Here is a 12452-nt window from a genome sequence, read left to right on the forward strand (position 1 = left end):
CTGCCCAGGACAGGGCTGATGTTTTGCAGTAGCTGGGGGAGGCATGGCCAGGGCCTGGAGATTGTTCTACACCACCTCACATCCTTGCTAGGAGGGAACAAAAGGGACTCCCTTTAAGAAGGGGTTCCTTCCACTCACTCTTATCTTAACTCATCTTCTTATCTCACTGCCGTTTCCATTAAATTGCTTTTACATCAACCCAGACAGTTGCTGCCTCCATTTGGATGGGGGAAGTGACACAAGATTATAGCTGGAGTAGTAAATCGGGGTATATCATTCCTAAACCACAACAGTGAGTTTACTGAATCCATATGATACCAATAAGAGGCTCCAGTAGCAAAAGGGCAAGGAGAAAAATGTCTGTTTTTTACCCCATATAGACTCCAGCTCTGCCTACCCCTGGCTCCTTCTTTCTCATTCCTTCTGGCCACCAGATGAATCTACAGCATTTTCCTCACACAACTGGTGTGTGACAATAAGTCTCCCAATAGCTGTGGAGCTTTGGCCCCAAGATGTCTGTTCTGTTATGGCATCTGACACTGTAGCTTGCAGCCATAAGGGAAAAGTGACTTGTAGTTGGAAGGTTTCTGCAGAATTGCCCTTTTCTCCTAATCTGAATCATATACCTTGTTACTCTGCTCTTCTTCTTCATTATTTTTATTTTATTGTTTAGTCTTGAGGTTGTTGGGAATGTTTAGCCTGGAAAAAAGGAGGCTCAGAGGTTACCTTGTCACTTTCTATGCCTACCTGATAGAAGGTTGTAACAAGGTGGGTGTCAGTTTCTTCTGAAGGAAACAAGTGATAGGATGAGAAAAAACTGCGTCAAGTTGGGCCAGGGTAGGCTTAGATTAGATTTTAGGAAAAATTTCTCCACCAAAAGGAAGTTGTCAGACACTGGAACAGACTGTCCATGAAAGTGGTGATGTCAGCATCCCCTGGAGGTATTTAAAAGATGTGTAGGGACATGTTTTAGTGGTGAACGTGGCAATGCTGAGTTAACATTTGAACTTGCTCTTAAAGGCCCTTTCCAACCCAAAGGATTCTGTGATAGTCCACAGAGTTTTAGGAGCTTAGGCACTATACAAGAATGTCTATACTAATCTAATCCCCTTTTCCAGGGATTCTCTATAGTCCAAACTTGTAAATACGTGATGCCGGCAGTCCACATGTTATTGTTCTGATTTTTGTTTGGTGGTGTTCTTTTTGTAAACAGATTTTGTCATCTGTTGATTGCACCTAAAACAAGTTTCTGCTTCCCTCTGCACACTTTCTGTTTCTTATAGAAATGTCTTTGTCTGTGGTACAGCCTGGTAGGCACCATCTTCTTTATGGGGTATAATTGGATTGAAAACAAACTTGTGTTTGAACAGTGTGGTGCTGTGTGGGTAATGACTGCAATTCAGCCTTTTTCTTTTGGTGTCACCTCAAAAATCAGGAGGTGACTCAAGAATCAGGAGGATTTGTAGGCAAATCAGAAATGCAGATGTAACAATTGGGCAATGAGAGACAATGAAGGTCATCTTATTGTTGAATGCATTTAAAGCTAATAAAGATGATGTGATGATAGTGCTCATCTTTTTAAAAAGTCAGAAGGCAAATTTTTTTAAGTTTTGGCAAGTTTTACCAAAAGTTGACTTTGTAGATTCAGGTAAACCGTTCATGCTGTCAAAAGCATAATAAACAAAATAATCAATAACATCACATAAAAATCTACAGAACTGTCATTGTCTTCTGTCAAAGATTTTACATTTTTCTTATTTATAAGACTATATTGATTCTTTGGGTTTGGAGGGTAGTGAAGCGGATAGGAGGTAATTAAAAGCATAAATCTCAGGAACTTGTGAAGGTAATTTTCTGTTTTGTAGACAGAACTGACAAAATGATGAAAGTTGTTAGCTTCAACATGACAGAAATACTGCATGATTATAGGGTACAGGGTTATAACATGATGGAAGCTCTGTTCAAATAACAGCTATTTAATGGAGCTTTTAACTAAGTTTGGTAAGGTATTTAAAATACAAGTTGACTTCTTACGACATGGCTGATATTCACAGCTCCTTGGTTTTTCTATATTCTTTTTAATAATAATCTACCTTACTATTTTGAGCAATTAGGTTTTAGGAATCTGTAAGGATGGAATTGAAAAACTAATGCATAGCTTTGGTTTAAAAAAGTATGAACATGCCAGGTTTGCACATTTCTTCAATTACATCTATTATTAACAAATGAGGTAAAACTATATTTTTCAACACTACTTCCTAATTTATCATGTAATTTTTATTAGTCATGATTCTAGTCTAAATTCTTCATAATTTATATACTCAAATAAATGTACATACTCTTACAGAATGGTTCTAGCAGGTAACTAAGTGATCAGACATTTTCAACATATCTTACGAGAGCTTTCTAGTTTAGGATTTGCTGTGAATTAAAACATGGATGAACATAAGAAAATATAGATGAAAACATGAAAATATGAATTAAAACATAAGCACTTTTCTACTCCTGCCATTGTAATCAACTTGATGTGTCAAAGTAGGCAGGAACACAGATGTTGAGAGATGTTCTTTCTACAGTATTAGTTATGGCTATATTTAGGACATGCTTATTCTTTTTAACTTGAATTTATGTAATTTTTTTTTGTAATGTACAGGAAAAATTTCATCTTTATAACTACTCCATAACAGAATGCAAGTTTTCAGGATTATTATATATCTATTCAGTCTTTCAGTTGTTTCATTTTCCATGGTTGAACTGTTACTGGCAAAGGTTTTTGTGGTATTTTCAACAAAATATTTTTCATTAGAGATTACGAATTGTATCAATGCCAAATGATTTGAGACAGAATCATTGAGGGTGGAAAAGACCTCTCTCAGATAATCAAGTCCAGCCACCACCATGTTCTCCCCTAAACCATATCCCCAAGTGCCACACCCAGATGGTTTTTGAACAGTTTCAGGGATAGTGACTCCACCCACCACTTCACCAGGCAGCCCGTTAGTGTTAGAATTGCTGTTGAGAGTATTTCCCATCCAGGGTGGAATTCCTGCTAAAAGAAGGTGCAGTAGCAAGCTAGAAGAAGTAGGAGCTGTGAGCCACCATGTTCAGTTCCAGTTAGTTGTGGCACTCACCTAATATTGTGCAGCTCAAGGCATGAAGCTACATTTCCCACAGTCTCCCTTTATTTCTGCATTTCTCCTTCTTTCTGTCTATGCAGATCTACATACATTTAATTGTATACATTAATTGCCAGACTGGATGATGCGATAGCAGATTCAAGCATTCAGCTAAAGAGTTGATGATACAACTGTCCTGTTTCCATGAAGACCTAATGAAGAGCTACTTCAGCTGATCTTGAATATACCTGTAAAAATCTTGATCTCACACACATATGCATTGTACCTTTAGACTTACTCAAGCCTTTCAGGTTAATGTTTCTTTGTGTAGCAATAAATTCAGTTAATTAGTCATTCACATCACAAGTGGGTTCTAAAACTCAGTCACTTGTGAACTGTCAAAATGAATCATGTGGATTTCAGATACACTGTCAGTCATTGCTCCTGATGGGGAATATTCTGTTATCTTTTGTACTACAGTCTTGCCTGTAGTTCAGAGTTTTCTTAAGGGTAATACTGCTATCAGTGAATCCATATGATCTACCTGTTTCCTGGTTATCTAGGTCTTTCCTTATATGCAGATTTATAAACATTTTTAACTTTCTCCAAAGTAAAGCTTCTGAGGTTGTTTTAAGCACTACAGCATGCTAATGTCATTCACATTTATTTTCAAAAGCATGTTTACATGGAGAAGATAATGTAAATCATTGATGTTTTATTAAATGCAGTCTAGTAAATAAAGCTATTGTATATGTATTATATGTAGTCATACAGTTTAACATCCTGCTTGGATTTCAAACTTAATAACTTGTAGTTGAAAGTAGCAATTAAATTTGGATTTTAGATGAAATATAGCATTTGGATCATTTTTGAGAGCAGAAAAAGCTATCCTTTCTTAGTGCCAAGTCATTAATCCTTATAATATAGAGGCTTTCTTAAGAATTAAAACATTCATAAGGTTTGATTGGTTGGGGGTTTTTAATTGATACTAAGACTGTGGATAGAATTAAGATGTATAAATTTTAAGGTGTATAAATTAGAAAAATAGTGGGGGAAAATTGCATAATTATTTGTCTGTCAATTATATTCTTAATTTTTTGCAACTTAGTTTAAAATGCAACTATTCAGTAAGCCATGGTCTTACAAATATGTAGACATATTTTTTTAGTGTCATAAAGTATCCATCCCATTGATCAAAAAGTAATGCCAGACAAATGCATAAACACTTTTTTTGGAATTTGGCCTGTCAGTACAAAAGTATTTTGCGTTCTGATTCATGATGTCACATTTGTGGCAGCTTAAAGCTTTTCCTGTTCTTTAAACCTTACTAGCCAGTACTTGATGACCTTCTGTACTGTCTAATAAGTAGGCAGGTTCTTTTTTAAAATGTTGCAATGTATATATCAAGCTAGTAGATCACAGTTTCAGATTCAATTCAGAATTAAACTTTCAGTTAAGGAGTTCTTTCATAGTAATATTTTCTTATTCCACTTTCTCAAAAAGTGTCCTCCTAACCTATTATGCATTTAATTTAAAAATTGTAGTAATGATGCAATTATGGTGAGGTTTAATGCCGACTATGTAAGCAATAGATGTAACATATTCTTTTTGAAATGAAGAATAAATATTTAAAGAATATTGAATTGTGGTACAGATAAATTATTTTACTGTAGAATGAATTAATCCCTATAGTAAATGCAGCTGTATACACTGGAACAAAGTATTTTGCAATTAAAATCATTATAGTATGTGAGTATAGAAAGATATTTTCAGGTAATAGATTTTCATTTTGGTTTTTCCTAATTTTTTTTATTTTCTTAAATATTGTTTTGCTGACACAGAATTTGCATGAATTGGTTGTACTTAATGATGATCAAAAAGTGCCTTCACTATCCATCTAAAATATTGTATCCCAAAGATATTTACTCTTAAGTTAACTTTGTATTTTAGTGGGGGTTTATACTAAAATTGGTAAAGTATCTTTCTTTTATGCACATGACTTTTGAACCCTATGGGTACACAACTTCCTATGGATTACCAGAGAGAATGAAAATGAATTTTCAGCTTCTTGCCTTAACTAAAAATGAAAATTGTGTATGTCGTGGCTTATTTCAAAAATGAGTCTAGTATTTCAATGATACAGTCTACAAAGCTCATAACCTCTGCTCTACTGCTGTATTTGTGTCATAAGCAAGTTTTCAGTGAGACTTGAAACAAATATGCTTGCCTTTAATGTGGTGCTTTTGAAAATACTGTATAAAATTACAGTTATTAATGACCAGGAAATTAATAATCACAATAAATGGTATCAGTAATAATCAGAACTTGAGTTCCAATTTGAGATTGCCTCAGCTGCCCTTTTTTCTTTTGCTGGCTATGACTCCAGAAAACTCCAAAGGTTTACATAACATGGTGATACAGCATTTCAGTTACCAAAAGGCAGCTGAATCAAATTATTTACCACAGTGCATAAAAAGAAAACTCTGAACTTCAAGTGTGTCTGAAAAGACTAGAAAGTAGTGCTTATGTGGTTAGGAAGGATTGCTTCAATAGTTTAAGGAATGCTACTCTAACTTCATCCTTGGAAAGAGTATCTGTGTTTCTATTCAGAGAACAGAGATGAGTTGAAAAAGCTTAAAAACCAAAGGTTTAACAATATCCAGCCCCTGGAACTGAAACTTTACAAAATCAATCTATAAATATATAGTATGTACTTAAGTGACAAAGTGAGGCACTGAAACAATTTTTTAATGGTAGATTTTTGCATCCCCTAACTAGTTTAAAATCCAACCTGGAGAGTTCCCCCTGCCCCCAAAGGAATATGGTCTAGTTTGAACAGTATTGAAGAAGGATGGCATTTCCAAACCCCTGTTTAGATTGGTCATAGCAATGCTTTGTGGCCTTATAATGTTTGGCTATGAATTTGATGGATTATAATAATTAGAAAGCTTAAAAATGAGTCCATTCACCTTGTTTCCAAGAAGCTTTGCTTGTTATTATGGAAATCTTTATTTTAATTCTGCCTGGGCTTGTTTGTTCTCAACAGGTCTCATGTACACTATATGAGGATTGAATGAAGGGAATCAAAGACTGTAGTAGGTTATTACTGATATTGCAGGCATTATTATTGCAAATATCAGCAGAAAGGCTTATTATCAAGGAATTGACTTACTAAGTCTTTCTCTTGAGTGCATTTATGTCTCTTAGGTCATAGCTTTGGCCTCAAGCAGCATATGACCCTACCAACAGCACACATATGCGCAGAGCATAGAGTTCAAATATTTAAAGGGACATCATCAACTTGAGGAGGCTTGAGTGGACAATCTTGTTTGTACTTGCTATTATTAAAAGTTAGAAGTATTGGAATGGAAAGAATCTACCCTAATTTTTAGCTCCATTTTTTGTAGACTGCAATGTCTGAATAGTTAATTGAATTTTGTTGATGGAAAACACCTCTTCCAGTGCATCACGTCACAACTGCGAAGCTTAAGAGAAATGGATAAAACATAGCAAAGGTGGAGAGAGGCAGGACGAGACTCCTGTGCCTCATAAGGCACATTGCCATAGCAGGGCACAAACAGGACTGTGCTCCTCTGCCCACATTCAGAACTGGAGAGATCCAACCCAGAAGTTGACAAGTGTCCCTTTAAGTAGTGCACGTAGTACTAGTGATATAGCTGGTTAGTTGTTTCTTTATAATCCTTGAATTGTGTTTGTTTGCGTGTTAATATTTTAAAGGTTTTAAAATCAAGAAATATTTTCATAGTAATTGATGAGTAGACTCTTCACTGTTTTTTATAATAAAGTTTTTAAAAGGCATCTCACTTTCAGAGGAATTCAAAATAAAACTAGTCTAGGAGCTTTTCTTACTGAATGCTTGCTTACTAAAATCTCCTATGAAAGGAAAGGTGCACCCACAACAATATACACCATCCTTCTGAGGTGGAGAGCACTGTTTCATGGGCTGTATAATCACTTTAGTTCTGGTGTGTAAGAACTTCTCTATTTTAACAACAATTCTCCATCAGTTTAATGGTGTAACTTGTGTGAGGACTCCAACATGCTGTCTGTTCTCTTGCCTGCTCCAGCTGTTTCTACTCTTCACTTCTACTCTACCATATGATAAAGCTGTTATTACATGCTGTCCCAAGGTGACTGTATTGTAATGCCCATTTCTGCTGATCTTATAACAGTTTTCCTCCTTATGGCAGCACTCTTTACAGAGTTCAAGCATCTTGGATATTACAGTTGCTTTTTATAAAAAGCATGTGACTTATTTTATGGCTTGCTTCATTTAACACAGTGAACTAAATAAAATAGTTGGTAATCAACTGAGAGAGAATGAATGTGGTTTTTCCATGAACACAGTGAAAGTTTACTTGCACTGATGTTTTTACATGCCAGGTGCCAAGATGTGCTTAGAAGAAGCATGCTTTCTCTGACTGTTTTAATTTGAAGTAAACAACAATATTAACTTCTTTGGTTAATATGTAACCTTCAATAGAGGCACCTAGTGGTATGCCTGAAATAATGTTTTAAATTCGTGTTCGGAAATATTAATTATGCAAAGCTATTGCTGAATAGTGCAATGTAATGAAATCAGGCTGTTTTGGATAGGACCTTTTTCTTGCCCATTATTTGGGAAATTAATTTACTAAGAAGTCAAGAAAAACAATTCATCAGCTGAAATTTCCAAGCTTTGGAGTTTGTTTAAAGTGTGTAGTTCCTTAGTTTTGCTTCTAACAAAGTGGCCTGATTTGTCAAGGCATCTGATTACATAGAGTCAGGAACAATGAAGGAGACTCAATATCACTGAAAAAAATGGGCAGACATTTATGTGTCTAGCTTTAGTTACTTCAAAAACACTGACCTAGTTTCTGGAGATAATTTTAAGGCAAAGGTGAAGTAATCATCTCCATAAAAATTTCTACTGTTCTGTTAGGGCAGATTAAGATGAAATTAATAATAATAGTTTTTAAAAGCTCCTCTTCTCCCTGTCCTTCAGGTTCAAATTTTCTTAGTATTTAAAAAATAATATTCAAGGCAATTTATAAAGCAATCAAGACTGACAAGTATTTAATTTTCTGTGTGGTACTTGGGTCTACTGAAGTTTTGTGTGGTGTTTCCTCATTTTAACCCTTCTTTTTTGATCTAATTGTGAAGTAATATTTTTTTCAGTTTTCAGTTGTCTCAGTTGCTGTTAGTGTGAAGGTGAAAGTATTTTATGATATCTGTACTAGATCAAACAGAAGAAAAAATGGATTATTTAATCATATTTCAGCACAATACATCTTTCTAACTGCAAGCAATAAAGACTAGGGAACACCACATGAAAATTGAGTAGCATCTTTCTGAATTGGATGTGTTTACATTTGTATAGTGCCTTAAACCTTTAAGCATCACAGAAGTAAAGAATTACATTAGGAGTGACAGAGCTTTATGTAATGTTACAGCCTCTTTTTCCAAGTTACTGAAAACATGCAATATTCATTAAAATCCTGAGATTTGAATATATATGGACTTGTATCCATGAAAACTTAGTATAAAGCTATTAAAATTTTTTAGGTGGAATAATATGGTGCCTACTATTGAAAGTGTCACTTCTCTGCCTTGTCATCCATTGTATTATATACAAGTGCAAAAAAAAGTGAGCCTGATTTGTTCTCCTTTGTAGAGCCAGGCCGAGGCCCACTACAAAGGAAGTAAACATGCCAAGAAGGTCAAAGCACTAGAGGCAACGAAAAACAAACCCAAAGTTGGTTCTTCCAAGGACAGCGCAAAGGTTAACACGGGCTGCTCCGCCACGCCAGTCACAGCCAACATCTCTGACAAATCAGGTCAATGAAAACTTTTTGTTCTATACATCCTTTACTTTCTCCTTTTTTTGTGTGTTTGTATGAGAGAATTTGGTTGCATGATAGTGATCCATAACTTGTCTTTTCCAAACTGTTTACTATGCTTTCTTATACAGAACTGATTTGTTTTGATACTCTCAAATTGCTTTTTCACCTCTGTGAAACAACTGTTGCCTCTGAATGCTTAAGTGTAATTTTTTAAACCCGTGAAATTTACTGTTAAAAAGTATGGATGTTCTTATGGCAAGAGTGGATGGATATAGGTGGAGGGTGAGTTCTGGCGTTATATATTTAGCTGAAGAAACCTTTGTAAGAAAATTTTCCTTTCCGGATAAGACAATGTTGCTCTAATAGGAAAACACACCTACAGAAATGTGAAGCCTCGTGGCCTGGATATTTCCTGATTTTCACATCTCAGCAGTGCTTCAGCATCACTTGTTTTTTCTTTTTTTTTCTTTACCCTCCAGATGAGTAATCTGAGGAAAGTCAGCAACACTAGTAGCAATGGAATTGCTTGAGTTTCTGCTCTGTCAGTGTTGTATTACTGAATGAAACAGGAGACTTCCATGAACTCCCTGACAATGTTATTCAGGAGAAGGCCCCAACTGCTGATTACCCAACTGTCAGTCCAGCAGACTACTGGTACTGCTGATAAATTTGATTCTGCCTAGGGAGCCATTCATTGTTCTCTTCACCAGAGCTGATCTTGACTCAAGTACCATGAGGTGAAAAACAGTTTTTTGACATGTGCATTAAAAATAACCAAAAAAAAATCCAACTCAAAAAAAGTATCAGTGACTATTTGTCATCCTGCTGTTTTTACTGCAGCTTCAAAACTATCTGTGGGTCCTTAACAATGACAGTGGGTGCCAAATTTTGGGTTGATTTACCTAGCAAATCACATTTTAGTTTTGAGAGAGATGAGCTAAGTCCAGGTAGCATCTACAGGTAAACAAGACCTGCTACTATAAAACAGTAGCAATTTGCTATTGATCTAAATATAAGGTGGACTAATGAACTGAAATAAATTTAAAATATTTGATAAATATGTTGCTCTCTAGAATAGTGAAAATAGTTTTGCTTAAGAAAGCTTACTGCTCCAGGTGTACATGGAGACTTCAGACAATGGCCGAAGTGAAACATCAGTTAAAACTTTAGAAGATTTAACATGTTAAGAATTCATCTGTGGTGACATAATTTTATAATGTCCTCCCCTCTCCAATGCCAAACGTTGAGGTCCAGGTAGTAAAAGTTTCATCATCTTTTTCAAACTCCATCTTTCTCTTCCAGAAACCGCCTGGAGCTGTTTCATGTTTTCTTTTCCAGACTATGACGTCTGAATTGAATTAATTCTTTTCTCTACAATCTACATTCTAAATCTATCTAATCTATTCAGTCTGTCTCAAATCTACATTCAGTTTTTGATAAAATAATACACAGTCAAAAGGGAAACCTGCGCTTGATTTTTTTTAATTTCCCTGTTTTGACAGTGTGTTGTTATGCTATTAATTGCTCTGGACAAATTAGACAGATTACCACCTGTGTCTGTTGGATTACACCACTGCTACTGTTTCTACATTAAAAATAAAACCCAGTGGCAATTTAGTTAAACACTTTCTTCCCACCAGGATAACAGTGGGATTCTCTGTGGAGAGTAGGCTTCTCAAAGGCTCTTACTGCTGTACAGGAGACTGTATGGGATGGGATTTTTGGGAGGAAAAAACCTGAACTTGGAGCAAATTTTCTCTATGTTGCTGCTCACAGAGATGGGGAACAACTTGAAGACTGGGGGTTTTACCAGACTTTGAACAAACTGTAGTTTAGTTCAGCTACAGTTTCACTTACAGATGCTATTACCCATCTATTCTTTGACATATGTTTTTCTCCTTAACATAATGCTTACTGTAACTAAAGCAGTCACTAAGTTGCCATTGGGTAGTGGTTTTGCTTTTTTGGGGGGAGGGGGATTGGGGTTTTTTGGGTTGGGTTTTTTTTTTGGGGGGGGGTGAGGAGGGGGGTTTGGTTGTTTTTTTTTGCTTTGGAGCAAAAAATTAATTTATACCATTTTTTCTGACTTTTAACACAGCTTTCATTCTTGAGAAACATGCTTGAGACACATACTAGATATTAACTTTTTAGGAATATTTTCAATTTCCTTAGAATATCTTTAATACTAAGACTTTCAGTTCATGTGTGTACTTGTGGTTTTTTAATCCTGATTTCCAGAGGAAATGGAATTTATGATCATACCATCTATTCCTATCTTTGCTATTTTCTGGCTGCGTCTTCACAGTTTTGATTGTATTGCCTAGTGTGCAAAAACAAACAAACAAACAAAAAAATAGATGTAAAGATTTTAATCCTCTAAATCCTATAAATAAGTCCTATAATTCCTATAAGTTTGGTAAAAATTGGCACCTAGGTGGAAGAGAAGTCCTAACTTACGGTCTATCCTGAAAGATGCTGCCATGTGGGCTCTGTTATGCTTGACCTCCTGACTGACCAGGTACCCTCTGCCTTCAGGATGGGACAGTTGAAAGTGCGTATGTGTGCTGTAGGTCTGAAAAAATTTCTTTGGAAGTACATAAACTGAATGAAATCAAGGAAGAGAATTAAATTCCACCACTTGGGAGGCTTTTGTTTAGACGTTGTACTTTGGAGAGTTCCTGAGAAATGTTCAACAAGTAGTAAATAATTTCTGGTGTCCTTTTCTAGTGTATGGAAGAGTAGAAAGAGAAGCTAAACAGTTATAAGTTCTTGTGATATTTTGTTTTGTTTTGTTTTTTTGTCTGCTGTGCTTCCATGGGTTTTAGTGCAGAAAGGGTAGGGAGCATTACAGTAAAGTGATAATCTGCAATTATACTCTTACATAGGTCTGCTAATAAAGGGCCCTTTCTGATGTGCTGTCATTTTGAATGTGATAATGATGAATGATTTGGAGCTCTCCAGACAGAGCAGTTGTTAAATATTGAACTAAAGTATCGGGTTAAGTTTGATACAGAGCCATGTATTAGTACTTACAGGAAAAATAATTTTACTGTTAGCTCAGCTAGTGATGAATCTATCAAAGGCAAAACACAAGTTTATCCAGTCCTTATTTTTCAAAACGTATGATGCAGTGGTCTCTATACAGCTGTTCCTTTCAGCTTGAGAAATGTGGCTGCTGGTAGAGCTACAAAAGTTAAATTAATCTTTAAGGTTTTTTGGGATATTTCCAAAAGAATGTGGGCTCCTGTAGAGAAAAGTGGCCTCAGCCAAATGGAAAGGCGTGACTGTGGTCTGAGCATAACACCCACATTGTGAGAGGTCGTCCATGCTATTGTTAATACAGTGTGACTTGGAAATGGCATTTGTACATTCATCATCAGCAAACATATAATGATAAAGCCAAAGTGCAGAAATGGTGCAGGTGGCTGCACCCTAAGTGGACATCAGTGGGTTTAGCTGAACAAGTTTGAACTCTCTTTGTTAAGCTACTATG

General features: G+C 35.7%; 1 protein-coding gene across 9 annotated transcripts in view; it reads left to right on the top strand.

Annotated features, from left to right (window-relative positions):
- ZNF385B (zinc finger protein 385B) overlaps positions 1 to 12452 on the top strand; it is a 154198-nt gene that overhangs the window by 121748 nt on the left and 19998 nt on the right. For all 9 annotated transcript variants that reach the window (XM_066189826.1, XM_066189827.1, XM_066189825.1 and 6 more), the window contains one exon: positions 8791 to 8953. In XM_066189826.1, the coding sequence (XP_066045923.1) occupies positions 8791 to 8953 (163 nt within the window). The remainder of the gene's footprint in view (positions 1 to 8790; positions 8954 to 12452) is intronic.

Source organism: Chamaea fasciata, unplaced genomic scaffold, assembly GCF_029207755.1.
Source record: "Chamaea fasciata isolate MVZ Bird 193981 ecotype frontalis unplaced genomic scaffold, bChaFas1.0.hap1 SCAF_8, whole genome shotgun sequence".
Lineage (NCBI taxonomy): Eukaryota > Metazoa > Chordata > Aves > Passeriformes > Sylviidae > Chamaea > Chamaea fasciata.